The 26351-nt window shown below is 42.6% G+C and overlaps 1 protein-coding gene and 1 long non-coding RNA gene across 2 annotated transcripts in view; one reads left to right on the top strand and one right to left on the bottom strand.

The window, feature by feature from the left end:
* The window catches only part of LGR4 (leucine rich repeat containing G protein-coupled receptor 4), an 85880-nt gene extending 72888 nt beyond the window's left edge, over window positions 1–12992 (bottom strand). The window contains exon 1 of the mRNA XM_035117726.3: window positions 12068–12992. Within this exon, the coding sequence (XP_034973617.1) occupies window positions 12068–12252 (185 nt within the window). The 5' untranslated portion in view covers window positions 12253–12992. The remainder of the gene's footprint in view (window positions 1–12067) is intronic.
* Window positions 12993–13179: 187 nt separating this feature from the next.
* LOC148687624 (uncharacterized) lies at window positions 13180–25552 on the top strand. Its single transcript, XR_015949601.1, has 2 exons — window positions 13180–20366; window positions 24887–25552. It is a non-coding gene; the product is annotated as an uncharacterized LOC148687624 (long non-coding RNA).
* The last annotated feature ends 799 nt before the right edge of the window (window positions 25553–26351 follow it).

Genomic DNA, 26351 nt, shown 5'->3' with positions numbered 1-26351 from the left:
GATTCTAAAAGCTAGAATTTTAAAAGGTATCTTGAGCAAGGTTCATGCATTAGCTCTGTGTCCAGATACCATTCAAAAAGAATCTTGAGATGGCCCAAGTTTATCTTCTGGTTTCTGCTCAAAAAACAGGTCTATGCACTGTAAAAAGTAAAACAATATTTCAAAACATCTTCTCTCTCACACACACACACACACACATATACACTCACACAATGTTCAACACTGTTACATCAGCAGATTAGTACAAACATAACTCTCTCATAATGCTCGTTCTGTAAAATATTAACAGTTTAGTCAACATTACCACAAGCTTAATAAAATAAATAAATCAAACTTGTTAACACCAACAGGAGTGAGACCAAATAAAAGGAGATAGGAAACACATCCCAGTTCCAAGTTGCCAGCTGCTGCATTCTTCACTTAGAATAGTGTCTTCACTTCACGTCATAATACCCAAGCATGAGATTATGATCTTAACAGGCAAGATTCTCCACAAAGGTCACTGGAATTTGAAATTAATTCAAAGAACACAAATCTTAAATGGCCAGAACTGAAGTGCGCCATACCAATTCCCACTGAGTACTTTCAGGTTATAATGAAGAACATATTAACTCTATGATCAGGCATTTTCACAGCATTTTCTGAAAGGAACCACATGCTAATACATTGCAGGTTTCTATTGCCTGCTGTATTTGCTGTGGTTGCTGTATTTATTTTTATTCAATTTCATTTTGTGTGTGTGTGTGTGTGCTTATGCTTATATTTTGAAAGGCAAAAGGCAAAAGCTGCTCTGCCTTGAACAAAAGTCGTATTTATTACATTGTCATGTACTCTTCTACCAAGGAGCTTAGTAAGTTGTCTTAGTCCCTCACACACATGGATGAACTGGAAGACTTTCCATCCACCATACAATGATTTTCACAGCTGAATGAGGGGAGATTTGAATCTGCCATCTCACAAAGAAACCTAACATAGGAGTCAATGCACCACACTGGCTCTTTATACATTTTCCTCTACATAAGTCCACCTTATTCATTAAATCATGTGAAGGGAACCCATGCACATGGTCCACCTCCATGATCGCATGGCTCTCAGTTACCTTTTTACATGCATGCATTGAGTGTGGATGTTTAAGCCAGGGAAGCATATACTGTACACAGAAGTTGGGGTCCCAATTGTGCATGGTTCCAGTTCCCATACAGGGCTGTTGTAGGCTTCCCCAGCTCAAAACATCCACACCTTAACATGTAGACATCCTGGGGGGCACAGGGAGGAGCTGTCTTTCAACATGTGGACCGGTTTTCTGCAGTTAATGCAGGATGTGAACTACAGAAATCTCGCTCTGGTACCTAACATCTGGCCTGCAGAGATGCACTTAAATATATATCCGTAAGGTACATGCATACATTTCAGATACTATACCATGTGTTTACGTTGCTATACTTTAATAAGTATACCATTTATACCTGTTAAAATTCTGCCTCTATGATGCTCACGTTTTGGCCTGCTTCATGAATTTGTTAAACAACAAAACAAAACCTATGCAAGAAACAATGATCTTGACAGCTCAAGTATTTTGTTAAGGGTTTATGGTAGCAATGGCATTTTGTTGAGTGGGCAAGAAGGAAGGAAACTTTCCAGTTTCTTTTGTAGAATCTTGACTACTTAGCCCCTTTGTGTGTGTTAATGGAAAGGCAATATAAATTAATTCCCCAATAACCATATTGCTTGGTTTCCTTTCTGTAGCCTCCGTGGAGACACAAGACACAAGAAATCTTTCTCCAGACATAGAATGAAAAAAAAACCCAACAACAACCCTAAGTCAATTGAAGTCCTTTAAACAAACCATTTCAGAAGTATAAAAAAAACTTCAGCTCACCCATTGTCTTTAAATCCAAACTGCAGATCAGCATTACTGATAAAATCTACAGAGCATTAGATACTGAGCTCCTCAAAACAGTTGAAGAAATTGCATGATTCAAATAATAATATGTTACAGTAAGAGTAGAGGCCTATGGCCATCGTTTTGGCTAGTTATCTCACACCAATGCCAACTCTTATCCTCTTACGGAGCTCCTGAATAATGTACAGTATATATCACCACTCCACCCAACCACTTCTCAAGTCCTTTGCCCATTCTCAAGACTCCTTTTTAATTCATTCCCCTCATTCCTTGGTGCGTATCCATCTTGGGAGCCTTTGTCCAAGTATGATCATTCCTTCCAAAAACCATTCATTCCCAATACTGAATCATATTTTAAAAGATGCCATGTTGATGTATTAGACTGAGGAAAGATATGGAAGATCTTTTATACAAGCTCAGCCAATGGCCTTTCTGCTTGCCCTGTCCCTCTGTGAAATCAGAGAAGTTCAGCCAAATACTTCTTTTAGCACATTTCAAAATAGTTTCCAGATTTATAATTATACATACAAGGATATTTGGGTTCCCATGCAACCAGTTTGCATTATTTCACTGAGTTCAGTGAAATCAATTTGCCATTAATGTCAAGACCGCAACCTCAAAAATCAATTTTTAAAAGGTCATACCGGTATATAATCCCTTGCACAAATCTACACACATTCAACATAAAAAATACATACTCTGATGTGCTTAACAATCTTAAAGCGTTTTAGCTTCCAAATGCAACCATGTCTGTAAATCACAAAATGCCCACATTTTAAGTGTCATGTTTAACAGTTCAGCTAGAATTTCAGCTGCTGAAATGTATTAAACAATATTGCTCCGCGGTAGCCCATTACTGTTCATGAATAACTTGAGTTTGCTTAAGTACCAGAATGCAGAATAACCAAAGACATGCCAACTGTGACACAACTAAAAAAAACTGGTATTGATCTATAATCCACAGCAGACAAACACAGACACCAAATGGAGATTTCCAAAAAGGGATCGACTTTTTAAAAAAATTAAAATAAAAACACAAGTTCATCTTTCATAGACGCCTTGCCCAGATCAATGGGAGAAATATGCTGACACTATCACCTGTTCAAAAACAGATCCTTTCTTTTTGTTTCCTTAAACATATGTCAAAGCAAAGTTATGTGCCTCACAGATATGCATCTGTAGTCTGTACTATATATTGCAATGTTACCATGACACCATAACAATTTAAAGCTATGTTCTTTTTTAAATATGGGGTTTTGTTGTTGTTCTAAATAAGAAGTGGTTTTGAATTCTGGAATACCATGCATCTTTCCTATTATTTTCCTCAGGTTTTTTTATTATCATTATTTCAAAGGCAACTAAAAGTAGAGGGAAAGCTTATCATCAAAAGGATCTGTCTAAGTGTGCATGCATCAACCCAACTAAAACTGAATGTGAGCCAATTGTCAGATGAGATCGCATAACTGTCTAAATATTATAACCAAACTGTGCATACCATCACAGAAGGCCTGATGTTCAAAAGTGTTGAGTTATATGTAACTTCCACATAAATTAATATTTGTTTTAGGATCCAAGCACATACGAAACCTCACATCAGCTGATTTACCATTTACACCACAGGCCATCTCAGCATGTTTTAATTATTCCAGTCAGATGTTAATATACTTAATGAACCGTAACTTAAGCCACATAAGGATGATTCAGAAGTGTGGTCAATGACCCAACAAGAGCTGCAGCAGGCTCTTCTAACAGGCAGTTTCACACATTTTCATAACGAGAACAACATTAGAAAACAAGCCATGTCATGGGTCATTAACCTCTGACCTCTATTCATTACTAGAATCACATAGCTGCTTAATGAAACATCCCTAGTGCCTGCATAGTTCACAAGATAGCACCTACTTTTAATCAGCCTGGACTTCATGGACTTTTGCCACCTACTTTCACATTAACTTTTGTCAAGTCACAGTGTACATGTCACTGAATTAATGCAAACTAGTGTGCAATTCAAGAATTACCGTACTACCTCCAGCAACATGACAAACCAAACTATGTTCAAATGCAAAATGCCAAGGCAATCCATCGAAAACACTTCCTTGATCAGTAACCAGTTTCATCTGCATGCATGAATGAAAGGAACTGAAATGTTTTAGCTGAACTATATAATATAACCTAAAGGCACATTCATTTAAAAGAATCCTGTGGACTGGGATTCGGTCATTGGAAATAGCTGAAATAGAAAGAAAGAAAAACAACCACCATCTCTGAAGTACAGACCAATGTGCTCTCCTAACTTTGTCAGCGCACACTTTTATTCTTCTGAAAGGATCCCTATTCTATTGTACAAAATAGTCATGAAGCTCCAAGTTACATATGCTAAACCTGACTATTTTACAACAGGTACTTCCTAGAAGACTGATGAGTGCTAGATGCAATGATTTACTTTCATGCACAACCACTCCACAATGCAAACCAGTCTCGGTACTCCCTCCGCATAGCAAACAAAGAAAACTTTCCTGCAAAAATGAGCTCCAGAAAAGATGCAAAACTAAGTGTCAAATCCATTCTAAATTAAGGGTTCTGTTTGTTTGTTTGTTTGTTTGTTTGTTCATTTAATTTGTTCACTGATCTGCAATCCTCAAACCAAACCCACAGGTTTTGTTCAACTGCAAATTACTTTAAAATTCTTACCGTTTTGTTAAAAAAGATCTGAGATCCATATGAACTAAAGTAGTTGGTTAAAGCATGCTGCTGATAACACCATGGTCACAGGTTCGATCCCCATATGGGACAGCTGCATATTCTTACATTGCAGGGGGTTGGACTAGATGATCCTCATGACCCCTCCAACTAAGTGATTCAATGTTGGAAATATACTGAATATTTATTGAAGATAGAGTGCCTTGCATGTTACTGACAAACACCTTTCAAACATAAACAAACCTCAGAATCAATATAAACATTTATGGTCATATTAAAAAGTGCAGCTAATAAGGTTTTTTTTAAGCTTAACTACTGAAAATAAAGGCTGTAATGTCACCCTTTTCACAAACCAAGACTAGAGCAAGGCAGTTTTAGTCTCCAGTCTTCCCTTATTGAAAAAAAATATTGCACTGTACTGTACCTAGAAGGCTTTTAAATTCTGTTCTCATGCAACATCATGAAACAGATGCCATTCTCTTTTGCACACTCCTTTTCATTTAAGTGGGCATCTACAAAAATGCTTGATGAAAGACATTCCACAAAGAAGATACTCCACTAAGATTCCCTCTAGAACCAGTACACACAAAACTTGTACAAACAGGTCTCATTGGAGGAAGAATTCTTCCACTCTATTCCAGATAATGTTTAAATTGAAGCCTACTGTAATTAATTTCAGGTGAACTTTTGCCCAAAGTTAGTGTCTCTTCTATTATTAGAAACCAAGCATGAAGGCTTCACTTATTTTATATTAAGCAGTAGCCAACATTTCTAATTGTCATTTAACCTATTTTAACTGAGCATAGCACTTTGGATTTCCATGTTCTGAAAGATAAACCTCTTGTACAATTTTCGGAAAGAAAATTATGGAGGCTAGAGTGAGGGAAGCTAAATGAAGACAACTGGTATGAAAGAAGCAAACCAAATGGAACACAGCAATTGTGGTTTTACTATACATAGGATGAGGAGAGAGAAAATATAAACCAATGTAAATAAACATGGCCAGGCCCTGTACAGCTGCACTAGAAGTACCACACAGGACAACTTGTTTGACAGGAATCCTAAAAACTAAAGAAAGCAAGAACAATGTTAAAGAACTGCAGCCTACTATAACGCTTATCAAGGAAAAATGTCTACTAGAACTGGATTATTTTATTCCTTGCTTCCAGATGAGGCTACTGACTCCTGTTGTTTTTTTTGATTATTCAAAAGGTAAGTAATGTATCTAGATGCTAGGTCAGTCAATCATCCTGAATTGGATCAATTCCATTAAGGCGCTAAAACTCTTGTTGGGTGATGCTCTCTCGCTATGGTGTCTCCCATGTATTTGACTCTCTTTAGGTGCACTTCAAGCAATGGCATGGTGAATACACGCCAATAAACACTGAGTGCCTGCAGTGAAGCACATAAGATTGTTGGCAACCTCCTTTTTATATCAACCGAGCATCAAAGAACTGTGATATTTTAAGCCATCACTCTAGCCTTTCACCTGAATAAAAAGGAAAACATGGTCAAGGCAAAACATGGAGAAAATAAACAAATAGTGTAAGAAAAGCTTTCCTTGCCTTAGGTAATAGTTATGATCATGGTGATCAATTCAACTGAGTTATGATCATAGAATCTAAGAGTTGGAAGGGACCCAAGGCTCATCTAGTCCAACCCCTTGCAATGCAGAAATCTCAGCTACAGCATCCATGACAGATGGCTATCCAACCATGTGCTTAAAAACCTCCAAAGAAGGAGAGTACACCACCTCTCATGGGAGTCTGTTCGACTGCTGAACAGCTCTGACTGTCAGAAAGTTTTTTTCAAATGTTTAGCTGGAATCTCATTTCTTGTAACTTGAAGCCTTTGCCTTGAGTCCTACCCTCAAGAGCAAGAGAAAACAAGCATGCTCATTAGTATAAGCTAGCGGAATTGTGGCAAAAGACACAATTGACTGTGTTAGCATAGTCAATGTGCTGGACATCACCTATCTTGCAACAATGCAATGTCATAATCTCAACAAACTCTGGGTAATGAAATCACATCTCCTGAAACCAAGCAATCCAAGAGATTCTTGAGTACATACAGTATTTTTAGTAATTGCTATAACTGCCAGTCATGCATCTTCATGTCCCATTAAACTGTCCTCTTTCCTACCACACCAGTGCCAGCCAGCCTGTAAGGCTTGTATCTATCTTAACTATTATGCTTCCCTTCTTTATACTGATTTTCAAATATTAATCTATATTATCACAAAAAAACTTCATTTACAATAAGATACTTTGGTTTATAAACAGCCATTTGCCTGGTTATTTGTGGCCAGTAAAGCTCACCTCAAGGCAGGGAGCCTTTTGCAAATTGGGAGATAAGCAATTGCAGTATCAGAGTTGTTATTCTAGGTCACTGATATGCTACAAATGATTAACGTATGTGTGTGGGCAGATGGGCTGGTAAAATTGTTGCTGGTAGCAATTTTGTGACCTTATTTTCAAGGCTGATTTAAATATGTAATGGTTTTCAATCCCTCAACTTGCTCAGAATAACCTTAACATGCAATTCACTTTCTCTCATTTCCCCTTGCAGCCATTTGAGTTATTCCTGTGACTAGAGAGAAAAAGAAAACAGTGCGTGTCCATATTTGTTAGAAGTCTAGCATACATTCTGAACACAACATAAATGTTTGGCCCAGTTCAAATGTCATAAATGCAAAGCAACCTTCCCCTCAAACCCATATTTTAAAGGCTCTGGCATGTTCTGCAGGATCTCACACTCTCTCCTAAAATCGCCTTCTCCACTTCTTGGTTTTCCATAGCTATAGTTAGTACTACCTATACCGTAGTTAGCGTGGCAAACATTATGCTGGTGGGGGAAAGGGGATTAAATAGGAGGATTTCAAGGAGGGACTGGATTTCACAAAAGAAAGTGGAAGGAGAGTAAACAACACAAACTTGTGACACACTCATGAATCTCCAAATCATGCTTCGGATATAGTCTGTTGCATCACACCTGGCCTAGTGAATCTACTAAAAGTGAATGTCAAAGTTCTAAAACTGCAAAAGGGTTATAATAGTAATAATCTGTGGCAGTGGGCTAGAACAGAAATTAATCCAGAAACTGCTAAGGATATACTAAGGAAATCAGTATTTTAAAATTCCCATGGGGCAGCGACGTTTATGCTGCCCGCTTGGTGTGGACAAGATCTAAATGTACTGGTATGTATACCACAATATTCTTAGGGGGGAAAGCAGTGAAATTTTAGTAATAAGAGACCTGACTGCAGCTCAAAACAAGCATTCATTATAGCTTTTCACTGTTAACCCCTCATGGAAAGGTGAGGCACACCCAACATGCCCTATTATGAGATTTGTGGGAAGCCTTGCTTAGCATTGCAACTTTCTAAGCCAGACATTTCAAGATACTATCACTCAGAGACCATCAAACTGTGAGACCCTTGCATGCTGCAAGTACTCCAGTGTCAAACTGTACAAGTAGTACCTACAACAAAATTCAACAGTGTGGAGTTCTCCTCTGCAGCATGCCACCCACCCAGTCATGTCCTTTATCGGGACATTCCACTTTGTCCTCCTGTTCAAGTTTACTGTTTTTATTCCATAGTAACTAGTGAAATATTCCATAGTAACTGAGAACGCTCAGTCCCCACTGAGCATAGCTGCCAAGTCTCCCGCTGAAAAATGCGGGATCAGCAGCAGCGCGACACCGGAAGTCGCTTCTACGCATGTCCGGACATGTGTAGAAGCAACTTCCGGTGCCGCTCTGCCTGATTTCCGGTGCCCAGGCATGGGCAGAGTGGCACCCAAAATGGAGCCTCCCTGGCAGGTAGGAAATCCAGGGGATTTCCGGGATTTTTTTCTATTCGGGATAACAGCGGGAAACGGATTAAAATCCGGGGGTTTCCTGCGAAAAACAGGAGACTTGGTAGCTATGCCACTGAGCTGCTCTGCCATCCCAACACCCTTTTAGGGTTTTCCCCTCCCCCAACTTTTTGTGTACAGTTTTGCATACCCTATGGCTGTTGGGTCTGCATAACCCAAATCAATTGGCACTCCCAGAATGAGTTTGGTTTTAGTATATAGGATTGCAGATCCCAAGCTCTCTCATAACATCTCAAGTGTGCAAGCCAAACTAAGCAAGCATAAACTTATCCTTTAATATTTTGCCAATATCCAGCTGAAAAAGCATTTATGCTTGAAGCATCCCTGCCTAGATTTCCTATCTGAAGAACAATCAGTTTTATTTTGTGGAAATAACAGTCAGTGACTAAGTGAAAAACTGTAATAATTATAAATAAAACGGAGAGTATCTGCACAAGTATCTGTTTCCTCTCTCCATTTTTAAAGTATACAGTACTCCTGATATTTTAAAAATGGCACGGCCCTGCGCTAGCTACCTCATTTTACTCCAAACCTGTTCTCATATTCATAATCCTTATTTTATGTACTCCTACCTAATCCTCTTTGGTTTCATATACACAGCTATTTTTAATGTTAATCCCTACCACCTTCTCTTGGCCTTTAAGCAATACAACTCTGCTACATAATCCATTTCAAAATTAATTATTTATTCTTCTTGTCTGCCTCAAATCTTCTCAGCTGACAAATTCAGCTTACAGCCTCCAACTATCTTTGAAACCAAGCAGCACTTTGCTTCAGTGCTCCCTGAATATCTTAGAATTTCCATTAAAGCACTGGATATTTGAATGCTCAACAAGCTTTAGGACTGAAAGCGTAACAATTTTAGGAAATTCCTCAGAGCTTTTAAGACTACAAGAAGGAAGATTCCACCTAAACATTAGGAAGAACTTCCTAACAGTAAGAGCTGTTTGACAGTGGAATTTGCTGCCAAGGAGTGTGGTGGAGTCTCCTTCTTTGGCGGTCTTTAAGCAGAGGCTTGACAGCCATATGTCACGCCATATATGATGGTGTTTCCTGCTTGGCAGGGGGTTGGACTGGATGGCCCCTTGTGGTCTCTTCCAACTCTATGATTCTAAGACAGTCGGCATACACAGCACCAGGTGTGATTAACCACACACACACACCTTAGAACACCACACCCTTGAAATCCTAGATCCCAGTACACACCTAGCATTGTTTTCTGAGGTACGTATTTAGTTTTTCTTATAATGGCATTGTTAGATAGAAAGGCTGGGATTATTTGTATTGGAATCTCAGTTTTACTGCATCTGTTTTCAAATCCAAGCACCAGTAACATTGTCAGGATCAACTGATTTATACAGAAAGGCAGGTGTCATTAGTCAACATGCCTGAATATTGCAGCACCAAAATATTTGCATGTTGGCTCTGCCTTAACCAAACCAGGTCTGCTTGAGAGCATACCTGTAAATTTAGCAGACTGCTTTTGTTCATGCAACACAGACACTAGCAGGTGCTTAAGCTCTACTTTTAAGGTAAAGGTACCATTAGGTCCAGCCGCGGATGACTCTGGGATTGTGCAGTCATCTCGCTCAATAGGCCGAGGGAACCGGCGCAGACAGTTTTTTCAGGTCATGTGGCCAGCATGACTAAGCCGCTTCTGGCGAACCAGAGCAGTGCACGGAAACGCCGTTTACCTTCCCGCCAGAGCAGTACCTATTTATCTACTTGCACTTGACGTGCTTTCAAACGGCTAGGTGGGCAGGAGCTGGGACTGAACAACAGGAGCTCACCCCGTCGCAAGGATTCAAACTGCCGACCTTCAGATCGGCAAGCCCTAGGTTCTGTGGTTTGGACCACAGCGCCACCCGCATCCCAAGCTCTACTTTTACCGCTCCATAAATCTCTTGGTATTTCCTTTCTCCAAGAGATATGTGGGTGAGAAAGTTAGCAGCTGAGAGCTATTGTCCTCCCCACCCTTTTATTCAGCACATAGATCTTAACCAGAAGATCAACAAGGACTGCTGCAAGGGTCATTCTTCTTTTCCACAAGAGCCACAGCACAGTGGTAGAGCATCTGCTTTGCATTAAGGCCCCAGGTCAGATCCCTGGTGTATCCAGGTAAGGCTGAGAGAACTCTGTCTGCAATCCCAGAGAGCTGCTGCCTGTCAGTGTAGAGAATACTAAGCTTGATGGACCAGTGGTCGGAGTCACTACATGGCTACTTCCTATGTTCTACTAGAAAAGCTAAAAGGCTGATTATTGGAGAATCAGGCTAAGGCTGTGTTTACACTCCCGCTCATTCTGCATCCACAGTGTGCTCCCACCTGACACGTTCTCCATGATCCGTATCTATCCAGTATCAGTCTTATGATTCCTTATGAAATACTGTGTTTTGATGCGTCCCCGTCCCCCCAAGCCACAGATTCCATTTGAATTGAGAGAAAGAACAACCCACCTGCGCTTTAAGCCAGTATTGTGTACACAGCCTCAAAAAAAAGAGGAGGGGGGACATGGCAAATCAGTAGCTAGGCTCAATTCAATTAAAACTTCCCTGCTGGTTTGTAAAACAGGGCTTGGAATTTACAGCCCAATCATATCTACCGGGTATGTTTACTTGGAAGTTCAATAAGAGAGGATGCCTAGGATTGACACCACACATATACACACACACTTAAGTTATGTGTGTTTGTTATGACATCCTTGTAGCCCAGGCATGTCAAACCTGCGGCCCTCCAGATGTTTTGGACTACAATTCCCATCTTCCCCAACAACTGGTCCTGCTAGCTAGGGATCATGGGAGTTGTAGGCCAAAACATCTGGAGGGCCGCAGGTTTGACATGCCTGCTGTAGCCTATGCTCATGAATGCAAAATTAGTGAATTACCAACCGTTTCCCTCTAGCACTCAGAAACGTTCACCTGACGTTCCCACCTGAAAAACCAGGGATGTGATAGGAAAAGTTCGACCTTTTTTTAAATAGCCCTTTAGCCATCCTGAAAACACAACGACACCCTGATTCTAAGTCTCGAGGTGTTCAGTAAGGTTGCCTGACGCCAAGTTTAGTGGACACCGGAATCCGGATTACAATTTAAGCACTGGAATCCTACGTACACTTACTTGCGAGGAAGCCCCACTGAATTTACTTTGAAGGAGCACCCACAGGAAAAAGGGCTATGTTTAAAAGAAAGAAAGAAAGAAAGAAAGAAAGAAAGAAAGAAAGAAAGAAAGAAAGAAAGAAAGAAAGAAAGAGAAAAAAGAAAGAACCCCGTATCAAATCTGCACGACCCCACGCGCGCTTCCGCTAAAGCAAGTCCCATTGAATTCAATGGGACTCGCTTCTCAGGTAAGCGAAGGGTACGCGCAGCAGCTCTCGATTCGCCGCAGCGGGGCCGATCTTCACGCAGGTGAAGCTTCGCAGTCAGGCCTGGGGCAAACGAAAGGAAAGAAAGAGGCTCCTTCCCGCCTCCCCCCCCCTCCATCAGGCCAGGCTGCGAAAGCGCACACAACCTGTTTGGCAAGGTGAAGGCAAGCGCAACCACCAACTCCCGACCCCCCCCCCCCCGCGTCGCCTTCCCCGCCCGACTTACAAGGTGTGGGTGAAGGCGCTGAGTCTCTCGGGCACGGCAGTGAGCCCTTTCCCGGAGCAGTCCACCCCGCCGTCCCCATCGCAGCTGCAGGAAAGCGGGCAGGGAGGAGGGGAAGCTTCTCGGCTGGGCCCAGGCAAGCTCGCGAAGCCCCAGGCGAAGAAGCCGAGCAGCGGCAGGCAGCGCATCGCGAGAGCCGCCCTCGGCGCCAAGACCTGCCCGCGGGGTCGCTCGGGCAACCCGGGGAGCCGCCGAGATGGGGGTCTCCCCGTCGAGGGGGAAAGGGCCAAATCCAGTCAGTAGCTCTCTCGCTCGCTCGCTTCCTTCTCCGCGGGCCCTTCTTCGCCTGAGCGGAGTCTTTGCTATAGCGGCCGGCAGGCTGCCTGGCTGCCCACCTCAGCGCTCCGCGTCAGCAGCAGCCGAGTCCTCTTTCCTTTCCCCTTCCTCCTCCCCTCAGCAAAATCCCCCCGACGCTTCAGCGGCTCCCCTTCCTTCCCGCTCCATGGAGAGGCGGCAGCTCGTCGTCAATCATCTCTCAAGCGAGCAGGTAAGGACGCGCCCCGCTGGGCTCTGCCATGGCAGCCTCGCCGAGCTCCCCTCCTGACGCCGCCGACGCCGCGTGTAGCGCAGCCTCCCCGCTAGGAAGTGGACCCTGCAGCCATTCCAGTGCTCGCTCGCTCGCCCGCTGCGCTTCGCCTGGCCAGCAGCCTGCCTGCCTTCTTTCGCCTTCTAGGGTTGCACAAAATGCGGACGGCTACTGCGTGCGCTCCTCGCCAACCCCGGCGCCGGCGCCGGCGCCTGCCGCTGCTTGCTGCTGCGCTATGCAGAACGACGAGGTGTGTATGCTAATGAGGAGGACGCTGCCGCCCGCCCGCATTGGTGCAGAGAGAACCTCGGCCTGATAAATATGCAAATATTTCCACGCACGTTTCCAAAAAAAAAAATCTCGGCAACGTCCTACGGGAGGGGGGAAAGCGGGCCTTCATTGGCAAGCGGAGCAGTGAGTGGGCGGGGAAAGAGGTGCTGAGTGACATGGAGGGCGGGGCGGAGGGCGGCTTCGGGAAAAGAGAGGGGCTGCCCCGGCTTGGGGGGGGGGGGAGACTAGGTTTCTTCGATCCACGGTAGAGCCGCGCGTTGCGTGCGCATTGCGTGACGCACGGCTGCTAGCGGAAGCTACCGGCTCGTCCGGGATTCCGCCGGGAGAGGCGCGAGGAGGAGAGGCTCGCTCGTGCGCCCGGGCCTGGGCTGCAGGCTCCGGGTGAGCAGAGCGGCGGCTCCACTTCCAGCAAGGAAGAGCGCGCCAGTGGCCGATTGATTGCAAGCTGGAGGGCCTGGAAGCTGCAGTCATCGGAATGGCCCCAATCCCGATAAAGACAGCCATTGCCCATTGCCAAGGCAAGCACCCCCTGAGAAGGAGTGGGGTGCCCAAGTTAGCTGCAGCTGCTGTCCGGTTAATTGGAAAGGGCCTTGTGCTGCATGGCCTGTTTTCTCCGGACTATTGCGTATCTGATTAAAAGTACAAGGCGGGATAAAGCACTGCTTGCAGACACTTCTGGATGGGAGCTTATTGTGGAATAGGTGTTTTCCCGCCCACGTTTTGTTTTCTTTCTGCAGCACCAACACTGCCTTTTTATTTTTTATGTTGACTCCATCTTTTCCGTATTGTGAAAAAGCAGCAGTTGAACACCTGCAGTGGCTGCTGTTGTGGAAGGTCATTACGGCGGGGGCAGGGTTGTGGTGTGTGGAGATGTTTTGGTGGGCTCACCCTTACTTTCATATGCTCTGGCCCTTTTGTTTCCAGCAGCTCCCATTATTAAAGGAAAGAACCCTATTTCCACTTATTGCCACACGCCCAGCAAAAAAACAACTGTTCTTTCAAAATCTTCACATGATATATGTGGGAAATTTCCAGGGAGATAAAAATCACAGTACATACACCAGGCTTTTAAAATAAGGTAGTGGTGGTGCTAATAATGAAGGTCTTGCACGAAACCTCTTACAAAACAAAGTGGAGACGGATATTGCCCACCTGCTCCCCCTCAAAATACAGAAGCCTCCATTTTGCAACAGGTTAACTGGGTGGATAAAGCTGGTCACCTTTGCTCTTGCATACTTCCTGGAAGTGTGTGTGCACAGGTACAAAATGTGTGCAGAACTGGCAGAGTTTAATGGAGAACTTGGGAGGAGTGATCGAGGTGAGGACAGAAAAGCACAGTCCTGATGCTTTCTGTCCAGTTCCACCCACTGATGTGGATAGCAAAGGAACAAATGGCAATGAATAATCTGACTGAAAAAGAGAGCATGTGCAGAAGGTAACTTGCGACACACCGTAAATGGATCTTCAAGACCTATTTGAGATATAAGGTCCCCCATCTGGAATAACCCTGAAACCCTACTTAAACAAAAAGGTTGTGAGGAAACTTCTAGAAACAATGTGGGCCTCTGGGAGGACTCTAGTGTAGGAGTCCCACGCTAGGTACATCATAACACTAACATAGTGGCTATTGGTACTTCAGGCAGTCCTCAGTTGAACCTGCCATGACTTCTCTCTTGGCCTCATTTCCCCATCTGCAACAGAGAGGATAATAATACAGACAACTTACAGCAGGGGTGGGGAACCTCTGACCCATGGGCCTCATTTGGTCTGCCACAGATCCCAATTTGCCCTGCAAGCTCATTTCCCACAAACCAAGAACCAAGCAAGGCCGTTTGCAAGATTCTTGCTCCTTGCAAAAAGCCCTGCTCAGTGCTTTGAAGTGCCAATGACCAAGTGATCAGCAATGTCTCCAAGCAGCATGCAGGGTGGCTGAGCCCACCTGTCAAATTTGGCCTGGTGTAAGGGATAAAAGGAGCTTGCCTGCTAGCCAGATCCAGTTCCCCACTCCTGCCTTACACAGTTGTTGTAAGGATTACCTCTAGTAATGCATGTGACATGCTTTGAACACTTGAAAGGGCTATACAAATGTTAAATATTTGTTTTATCAAGGCTGTGTGCTGCTCCAGCTAACCGTTTGCATTGGAACTTGGATGTGGCTTCAACCTGGGTAGTTATTAAAGAGTTAACTCATTCCTTACTATAGTCCTGTTTACTATTGTAAAAATTATATGGGAGTTGGGGGAAGCAGAATGATTCAGGAAAGTATTTTACTCAGAGACTAGATCCATATTTTTGCCTTGGCTATTGGATGTTCACAAAATGCATCACCCCCAAGAATATTATTTTTCTACCTTGGTGACCTTCAGACCTTTGAACTTTATTTCAAGAAAGGCAGTGGCTCTCCAAATGGAAGGAGCTGAACCCTACTACTTTGGGTAGTAACATCACTTTGTGAAGGTATCGCTGGAGCATTCTGGGCAGATTCAAGACATGCCAAACCAGCCAGCTACCAAATAGCAACAAAGGTGAGTTCTGAAACCTGTCTGGGATCATTGTGGTGGGACATCCAAACATTTTCAAATCCCTCAGAAGCATGTTCTGTCCTGTGGATCTTTCCCACGAAGTGTGTTGTACAGAGGTTTTTTTATAAGGTTCACCACCAAGTGGTTTGTGGCAATCATCCCAAAGGTTTTTTTTTTTGTTTGGCTTCTAGAGCTCCCTTTCATGCAAAGCATAGATGATCTCTAGCCATTTAACAAACAAAAAAGAGTGAGTATAATGTCATCACGTGATTGACTCCTCACCTCCCAAAGTCAACAGTCTGCCAAAAAATACCTAAGTGGCTAGTCCTTTTGCCCTGTGAACATTTAATTGATACACATCTAATTTTGTTTATCCCTTAGTGTTATATAATGTAGATAGGCTTTGGGCCTATAGATTAAATCTCAGGGAAAGGAATTCCATACCTGGAAACTACAACAGAGCAAAACATTTTATATTTAATTGTTCTTTTAGAATCACATATTGTCAGGTATGAAAAACTTTCACAGCTGAATAAGCCTTCCCTTACTATCCTGAGTTAAGCAGAATGTTTTAAATAATACAGGCTAATAGCACTTGCAATTTTACAATTGTGCTCACATGGTACTATTTCCTGCTTTGTCTTATATTATGCATATTGCAGAAAGTATAATTTTAAAAGATAATTAAAAAGAAAATGATGCTAATGAGGAATGCAGTTGACATGGCTGTGCAGATAGTAATGGGTGTGGTTGTGAGTTGGTTGCATTGTAACGAAACGAAAAGGTTTTTGCGAGTGATAAAAACGTCGAAACTGATCTAAGCACATGCTTATTCTGCTGAAATCAAATCGGACTTTAAAGTGCCTATGTTTAGCTGGATTTTGCACTTCAGCTGTGTACACACTCTCACCACTGGTTCGGGAAGTGGTGTAACCACAATCCGTATCTATCCTGTATCCATCCTGTTTTTCCTTATGAAATACTGCATTTTGATGCATCCCCCCAAAACTAGCTTCAATCTTATTTGAGAAAAGGAATGGCCTAGCTGTGTTTCAAGTTAGTAATGTGTTGTGGCCGTAGGTTGTGACTACCTCTAAATAGTTTTGTTTTCATAGCTTTCCATTCTGGATACCCTCATTTTATTACTTCTGAGGAAATACAAATGAGGATCAGATTGCACTTTATTAAATTTAAGATCACATATTGCAAAAACTTATGTTAAAGTAGTTCCCTAAAGGAGTGGGAGTGTTTCTCTTAAGTGAGTGGCTTAGAATAAGCAGTAGCTGCTTATTATAAATTATAAGAAGAAAAATCCACAAGTATTTTATTTTTCAACACATATGAGCCATTCACTATTAAATTAGCACTATATTTCCTGCACATGTTTACTCAGAAGTAGGACTGGAAGGAACTGCCAATTTTGGTTCTCCCGGTGTCTCGTTTTTCCAGTTTTAAGATCCTCATGGAGAGTCATCATTTTAGTATTCATCATTTTTACATGCAGCTCTGGCTAATGCAAACATTTTTTGCAAGCAGTTTTCCTTAACATAATGCATCTTTGTATGCTACTTTCACTAATACCTTCATTCTTATATACACTCTCCCTTAATATAGATATTTTTGTAAGCATTGTTTGAATTTAAGATAATTGCAAATTTTGAAAGGTTTTGGATTGCATATTGTTTCAGAAGTGGGAATTTGACAGATTTGGCTTTAAATGCACCCTGAATTGAACACCTTCTCCAACACTACTCAGAAATAACGCCTACTGTGTTCAGTGGGTCTTATTCCTTAACAAGTATGGTTAAGATCACAGCCTAAAACACTGGAACTAAAGCAACTTCATAAAATACACCTAACAGTTTCTCTTTCACCAAATCTGATGCCGGAAGGAAATCGTAACACCTGTAAGACCTCAATTGCAAGTCCTTGAAGAAGCCTAAAATCCAGCATCAATTCTATGAATTAATTAGATGAGCAAATTTTAATGTTCGAATAAAAGCTTTAAATTGATATGGTACATCTGTTAATTGCAGCCTTACCAACACACACACACACACACACACACACACACACACAGAGCGCACATAGGATGTGATCTAGCCATTCACATCAAGGAAAGGGTTAAACACATGCTTAACTTTCTCCCACTGAAATAAAGCTGCTTAATTTTGGCTGGATTGTGCCTACAAAGTAGTAATAGAAGTAAGTCACCTGCTTTTGGCTTATAGCATAGCAGGCTCAGATGTTATTTTCTCTGTCGCTTCCTCCTAGAAGAAGAACCTTGACTAAATCTGTTAAAATTGCACACATACATAAATTCTGTAACAAGTGTCCACAGTGCAGTTCTGGCCACCTATACTCAAGTTCCATTGTGTTGAATGAAACTTATCCCAGGTAGGATTGCAGTCTTCATTACCTTAATGGTTGGGCTGAGCTAGATAATTGGCACTGAAAGAAACATTATTGTATGCAGTGCACCCTAAAAGATTGCTGCATCAAACAAGGAAACCAAAGTGATAAGCTAGGAGGAGAAAAAAGCCTGCTATGGTATTTCTATATGTAAGCGGCAAAGTGTCTGGGCAAGTTTCAACATTACTTTTCTGACATCCCCTAATAACATTCTCAAAGACTGGAAAATAACTTTTGCAGAGAGCGACAGTGCTATATCTTATATTTGGAAAACAGCATGTAAAGTATTTCAAAGGGACTTTTTGTATGTGTGGAAGAGAAGGCCAAAAAGCACCGCTGAGTTTGGAAGCCATGGGAAGGGAAAATACCAAGGAAAAAATTACAAAAATCTGCAAATGAGGAGTTGTCTTCCCCTACCCACAAGCTCTGGAGCAACAAACCACTTCCTAGACCAAGTCAAAGCTTAACTTGAAATGTTCGTTCATTTGGAGCTGGGGGCAGCGTAAATGTCACCCTGTAAACAGTTTATAGGCCTGCAAGGTAAGGAGCAAAAATAAAAAAATGCAGTCAAATTTCCAAGAGTTTGTTGATAGAAGTAGAAGAGATTAATTCTTATGATGATTTCCAGAAGGATAAAAATAATATCTGTGCAATTCAAAGAATTAACTTCAAAACTAAAATAAAAAATAGGTTTATATAGCATGCTTTACTAGCCAGATGTTTTGAACTACAACTCCCATCAGCCCCCGCCAGCACAGTACTTAGAAGGCGCCCAGATTGTGAATCATGCTTTAAGGGTATTAAATTATCCCACTAATAGTAACAAATGCTAACAGATGATCATATGAAAACTGAAGCTTTTTAAGAGGCCCACAAGGTTGTAAGAGGCCTTCATCATCTTTAATCCTTGGATTGCACTGATGTGATCAACACATTTTCAAGTATGTTTTGCGTTATGGCCGTTGAGGTTTTGAGAAAGGGTCAGGAAATGTAGAATTCCGAGGTCTCTCAGGACATTCAGCAAGCCAAGGGTAACCTAGACGGGGGAAACTGGATAGTGTACAAGGCTCGGCTCCAGAGACATAGACATAGACAATAGGTGGCACATGGAAGTTTTAATTTATCTATTTTTTTTAACTTGCTATATTTGTATTGTCACTGTTATCCCTAATTGCAAATTCAAATGTATCCCTATTGTGTTTTATGACTTCCTTGATATTGTATGTGGGCTGGAACTGGTCTGTGACCGAAATAATAAATTCATCATCACATGGAAGGAAGCAGAGGGTTGATATGCATATTGCAGCTGAGCCACTGCTTGAGAGTTTATGGAAATACTTCTTTTTGTAATCAAGTAGGAAGCTCAGTTCTCTGAGAGTTTTGCCTCATGTAGCCAAAATGGTGCCATCCACATACAAGAGGGAGTTCTTAGCAGGCTTGGGGGAACCCCAAAGTTTGCAGTAGTATGTAACATCCCCACACTTTTTTGGGGGGGGGGAATCCTAAGAGGATAGGGTAAACCAAAATTATTTAATAAGGACTGAGCATATTCAGTGGCTGGTTAACAAATGTGTGAGGATGGAAAATCATAACTGAGTAGCTTGGGAGGCTATGGCTGGCTGGCTGGTATCTTTGCACAGGAGTAGTGATGTTAAAATTCTCGAGAATAATCTTTTGGAGAATATTCTTGAGAATATTCTCCATTAATGAGGCATGTACATTTAAAGCAGCTGTGTAGACACAGAATTTACAGTTTGTGGATAATATTATCCGGAGAATTTTCTCACCTCACCTCACTACACAGGAGCATTTCAGATTGCAGCCTCTTGCTGCAGACCCGTCACATTTGGAAATTATTTCCCCTGGTGCAGCCATTCCTCTTTTGCTAAATATCTCCCACAGCAGTGGCTGGCACAGAAGCTCTCAAAAGGGGTTCTCCATGTGGTAAAGTATTTTTTGCACCTTCTGGCCACTACCAGCGCCACAAAAAGCATTTCTATTGGTTTCCATATACCTACTTTAATGTGAAAATCTTCCTGAGGCATTCTTCCTTGCAAAATATAAATGTGTCATCTGAGATCAGCTATTCAGCGTTTTGTTTAACTATCAACTTTTGACAACCCAGAAGAGGGAGATGGTGAGGCTACCCTCCCTCTCACCTTGGAAAACCCCACAACCTGTCCCAATTCCTTGGCTCAAAAGTACTATCAAAAAGCCCTAGGAGTCATGTTCAGCATAGGTCTTTCAGCAAGCTTAGTTTTAATACTGGCCAGGGCAAGTGCCCAACATCTATTAAAAGAGCACTTCATTCTGAGAGCGCAGAAAGACACATTTGCAGTTTTAGATATCCAAAAGAAACCTACGGTATTAACTTTAGACACTGGCAATGCTAATACTGAATCCAGACAATACGTAGAGGGAGAAATGTTTTTTTCTTTGCAGAGAATGATGAAAAAGCAACTTTATTGGAAGCATAAACATCACCAAAGAGGTAAGTGCAAAGAGACTTCGGCTAAAAGCATATTATGTTACAGAGGTTTAAAAATAAGGAAGGGCTTCAACTGGGTCTGCAGCCAAAGTTGGGGTGAAGCCAATGAAGTAAACAGGAGATCAGGCTCAGCACAGGAGCAAAGGGCAGACTTGTAGTCAGTGTCCAAGAGCCACAGCACACTGAAAGTTAGGAAAGCATCATGAATTGAAAGTGGAGCGGAGCCAGTAATTAGGTCAGGAAGTCATGTCAACAGCCAGAAGGCCTGAGCCAGACAGAAAGGTAATGTCTGCAGCATGAACAAGGCAGGAAGAGAGGAGGTAAGCTAGAACACCCTTCACCATGGACTGGAAACGTATTCTTCCCAGGGCACTATTAAACTAACCAGGCACGTCCTGCTTCCTGCCAGAACTTCATCTAGATGACAGGAGGGGATGCTGGGAACCAGCAAACAAATGAACCAGAAAGTTCACTGGTCAGAGAGCTGGCAGTCCCGTGGGCTACGATAGTTTGTGACCGTTACTCCAGTGAGCTCCTCAACAGCAGCATAGAAAAATTCTCTCCAGGCTGTGGAAATACTGAACTCACCCATATGTTTTATGGCATGTTTTTACAAGTGGGCCCATACATTGCTGTTTCTGTGAGTGAAATGAAAGATCAGTTTGACTAAAGAAGGGGTGGGGGTGGGGACATCACCTGGAGGAAATGATGCAGTGCAGATACAGAGGCTCCACTCTGGGAAGCAGAAGGGAAACAGAAACCAGCATCATGGTAGCCAACAAAAGAAGAAGCGGGATTTTACTTCATTGCCAACATTTTATTACATTTCTGGAAATTAACAGTTGCTCTTCTAATAAGCTAAACAATGCTGAAAATGCACAGGGTTGGTACTGCTTAATTTATTTTAAATTTGGTATCACTTTAGGCGCCTCTCCTCATAAGCATAGAGAGGTCTCTTTGGGAAAAAAAACATTTAAAAGAGCTTTTGCTCTTTCTCTCCCTACTCCTGTTGTCTTTCCATTTCTCCCTCCACCCCCATCCACCCCAAATCTGTCTCTTCTGTTAGTTTTTAAGGTGCCACAAAAGATTTCTGGGTTTTCTAACAGAATACAGTGGTACCTCTACTAACGAATTTAATGCGTTCTGAATGCACATTCGTAAGTTGAAAAAAATTGTAAGTCGACTCCCATAGGAATGCATTGGGAGAAAAAATTCGTAAGTTGAAGCAACCCTATCTAAAAATTCGTAAGTAGAAAAAATCCTATCTAAACCGCATCCAAGATGGCGGACGGAGCTCCGTTCATAAGTAGAAACATTCGTAAGTAGAGTTATTCGTAAGCAGAGGTACCACTGTAATATGGCTTCCCCCAGTGCTATTTTTCTAGAAAAAGAGGTGCTGGAACTTATCATGAATGCCTCTGGAATTTATCATGAATGTCTCTTAGAATGGCAATGGCGCCCACCTGAGAGGTGTCAGAACTGAGTTCTGCCAAGTTCTGGCTAAAAAAAAGCCCTGGTTATCCCTCTGTTCTTTACCCTTAAGAATATTCCCTCCCTAACAGCCTCCTCCTATCTGAACAAGCCCCCTGTGGGCTCTCCCTCACCTGGCATTACCCCACAGGAATTCTCTTGCCCAGCTACAAAACCTTTCCCAGGCATTCCATCCATCAAGGAAGCTCTGCCTCCCCAGCATTCCAGGACAACTCCCTCCATCCCATCATTAAGCCTGGCAGACAGGGCAGGGGAGAGAGGGAGTTGGTTTCAATGGAGACAGTGAAACAAACCCTAATTATTGGAATGATGGGAAATTTCAACCATGCAAATTATTGTGTACAGAGGCACCCTGGGCTCCAAGCTCTATGCCAAACTGCAGATGACGATGATTAAACCACACTTCACCCTAAGATCATCACTTCTCTTTTTAGTTTGTACCTGATGTGTTCTATCTGGTTGTGCATCTGTTCAATAACTTCAAGCCAGGAGATGGCTCTTAAATCTGTAAAATAAACCGACAAGTTCTCAAAACTATAATGTGCAATTATTGTATGTATTTCCATTTGTGTGGTTACTCATGTATCTGGGTCTTCATTGTTTTATATCCAGCTGTTGCTATGAGCTACCTTGGGTGATTTGCTTGGGAAAAGTGGAGCATACATTCTTAAACGACTATTTGTCTATTTCACTACATGTCACATCATGGAAATTTCACACAGAACTTCCCCCCATTGTGGAAGTCACATCTGAACTATCTGGCATGGAAAGGACCTTTACTTAGCTGCACACATTTTCAAAATGAAAGGCTCTTACTTCAGAACACCTGGAGGGCTGTAGCTCAGGTGGAAAGAGCTATGTCAGGCATCCCCAAACTTCGGCCCTCCAGATGTTTTGGACTACAATTCCCAGCATCCCTGAGTACTGGTCCTGTTAGCTAGGGATCATGGGAGTTGTAGGCCAAAACATCTGGAGGGCCGCAGTTTGGGGATGCCTGAGCTATGTCTACAAAATGTCCCAGGTTCAGTCGCCAGCATTTCAGGTTGGGCTGGAAAGAATCCTATATGAAATCCTGCCAGTCAGTAGCTACAGTACAGAACTAGACAATCAATCATCGGATGATATGTTCCTAGAAGCAGTCCTCAGAGGTGGAGGAAGGAAACCCAATGCAGCCAGGCTAGGCAAAGGGCAGGATTTGGTGCTGCTTAGTGCATTTCAATGGAGGCAACTGATCCACATGGGAATGAATGAATGAATGGGGTAGCCTTTGTGTACATTAGATCTGTTGCAGCTCTTTAAAGAAGCACTTTAACACCACCTAGTGGTATATGATACGGATGTGTACCAGCAGCTCGATCTGTTTTGGAGCTGCTCTGTCTCTTCCCCCCCCCCCAAACATGAAGAATTCACTGTAATAGGAGAGCCTTAAAATGTTTATAAATTCCCCTCCTCTTTCCACAGAAGTAGATGAAATTTGCAGGCATAGCAGCTCCTCCTGCCAAATTGTAGGCAGATACATCCAGGCGTTGTCCTGCAATTCACCTTTTAAGTTGGGTGGTTGGTTTGTATACTATTTTCTGCAAGACTTTGATGTAATTCCCAGGCATGGTCACTCCTTCTGAATAGACAAAACCTGTCATATTTCTGAATGATAGTTGGCAGTGGTTCACAGAGTTTTACTGCTTTGTGGTGGGTGCAATAGGAATCATAAGTTGGGGGGGGGTGGGGTGGAAAGAAGACAATGGATCCCCAGGAAAGGCTGATGTGGGAAAATTGTCGTCATCCCAGCAAGGACTCTGTTGCACTTGACTAACTTTACTTGCTAGGGGGTGGTCTTTTGAATAATAATGCCCTGTTCCTCCTAGAACAACTTCAAGCAGACACAGAAGCCCTAGGATTAGCATAGGTACAAATATAGCAATTACATCACTTATTGAAGGATCCTGCCATTAAAATGTATGCATGTATGCCTTTCACATGGTATGAAGAAATGGTACGATCAACTGGCCCCAGTTGCAAAATAATGATTTAACAAAGTAATGGACAACCATCTCCCTAATTTTCCTATTAATGCATAGCTGTCAACCCTCCTATTTTCCGCAGAAAACCCTCTTATTTCAATCCATTTCCCGCTGCTATCCCGGAAAGTAGATGTCCCATAAATTTCCCGGGTTTCAAAGCAACTCCTCTCCCTCCCTGCTGGCCAGGGATGCTCCACTTGGTGCCCCCCCCCCCCCGTGAGCGAGCAACCAGCTGCCGCCCGGTAAAACGCCTCGCTCGGTGGCTGGCTGCTCGCTCACTTGCAAATTGCTGCCTGAAATCTCCTCTGTGCATGCCCAGGCATGTGCAGAACCAATTTCTGGTGCCACTCTGTCCAGACATGCGCAGAAGCGATTTCCAGTGTCCAGACATGCAGACACGGGCAGCCCAGCACCAGAAGTCGCTTCTGCGCATGTCTGGACATGCACAGAACCGGTTTCTGGTGCTGCGCTGCTGGGTGAGGTTGCTGATCCCTTATTTTCCAATCCGTAAGTTGACAGCTATGTATTAATGGCAACAAGATTCTCCAATGTGCAAATGTGGAGGAAATTGCATAGTTTAAAACTTAGATTTATGTTTCAAAAATATCTTGAGACTAGCTGTAGCGGAAAAAAACATTACACATGATATTAAGGTATTGAAAGGCAATGAAGAAAGCACATTTTATGTAGTATGGTGGCAAATTAAATATTAACAAAATTGGGCTTAAGAACAAGCTGCCCACGGCATCACTAAAAATCTGGATGTTATGATTTGCAGACATAGTAGGCTGCATTCTCTATGAGGCAGAAGCCATTATCTGGATTAAAACACAATTATCAGCCAGTTTATCAGGTTTAAAATCCTCTTAGGAAAAGGATTTAAATATTTGTATAGAGGAGGACACAGACTGAAAAGCACTTTGGACTTCTAAGCTGTGCAAATCAGTATCTGCACATGTGAGGGAATGTTCCTTAAAAATTCAACACTGATAGCATTGTATACCCATTTAGCTATCTCATATTACTCATATACTTTGGCCACCTCATGAGAAGAGAAGACTCCCTGGAAAAGACCCTGATGTTGGGAAAGATTGAGGGCACTAGGAGAAGGGGACGACAGAGGACGATATGGTTGGACAGTGTTCTCAAAGCTACTAACATGAGTCTGACCAAACTGTGGGAGGCAGTGGAAGACAGGAGTGCCTGGCGTGCTTGGGTCCATGGGGTCACGAAGAGTCGGACACGACTAAACAACAAAAACATATTCCTTCCGATGCAGTCCAGAACTGTTGGAGAGGTTGTGGGAATAAAGGGGCTTTTTTCCAATTCATAGTGTGAATGTTCACAGGTTGCTTTATTCTGGAAATATGGTTGCCAAATTTAGAACATTAGAACAGATGTTATTTCATATGTTTAGGTTTTGTATGCCCTGCTTTTAGCTGGATATGTGGTTGAATTTTTGCTATTATTTATCTCGGTGGTTCCACAATGATTTGAAAATAAAGGTAAATCTTTAAGAAAAATATCAGCCAGATGATGTGTTGGGTGTTCCTGTGAGGAACAAGGAACAGTTATGGATACTATATCCCACCACTGGCAGGGTCATGGGGACTTTTGTATCATTGTTACTCTCTGTATTTCTCTTTTATAGCCAATTAAAAACCTTTTTAAAAAGTAGTCACTTGGTTCTTCCTTCCTAGAAGTACTTTCCTGTACCTGCCCTGCTTAGCCAGCAGCAATCAGTCAGAAGTTAGCTTCAGAAGAGAAGGGTCTTTACTCAGTGGCAGAGTGAGTTGCCTGCAGAAGATCAACAGTTCAACTCCAGGCAGAGTCAAGCCTCTTGTCCAAAACCTTGGAAAGCTGCCTCCAGTCAACACAGGTACCAGTCAACTACCGTAGATGGACCAATGGTCCAAATCTATAAAAGGTAGCCTCCTAGAAAACAGGGGGGACCAGTTGTTGTCCCATCATTTCTTACCGCTGGTCATGCCAGCTGGGAATGATGGGAGTTGGAGTCAAACACCATTTGGAGGTAGGTAGCTGTGTTGCTCTGACGTAGTCGAAACAAAATAAAAGAAATTCCTTCCAGCAGCACCTTAGAGACCAACTAAGTTTGTCATTGCTATGAGCTTTCGTGTGCATGCACTCTTCTTCAGGTGGTTTATTTTATTTATTTTCCTTCCAGTAGCACCTTAGAGGTACAGGTATCTGAAGAAGTGTGCATGCACACGAAAGCTCACACCTATGACAAACTTAGTTGGTCTCTAAGGTGCTACTGGAAGGAATTTCTTTTATTTTTTGTTTCGACCATTTGGAGGGTCACAGGTTAGCCACCCTTGCTATGAAAAACCGTACCGGAGACATATAAAATCTCTGTAAAAGATGTAGGTTGGCTTGTCCCTTTCCCCCTTCCTGGTCACATTCAATGAGTTGAATGTCTCTACAGATTTCTTTCTTTCACACTTTACTTGCCTCC

Source organism: Zootoca vivipara, chromosome 1 (genome assembly GCF_965207765.1).
Source record: "Zootoca vivipara chromosome 1, rZooViv2.hap1.1, whole genome shotgun sequence".
Classification (NCBI taxonomy): domain Eukaryota; kingdom Metazoa; phylum Chordata; class Lepidosauria; order Squamata; family Lacertidae; genus Zootoca; species Zootoca vivipara.
The sequence above is the reverse complement of the archived record's forward strand: the minus strand, read 5'-3'. Positions and strand labels throughout refer to the sequence as shown.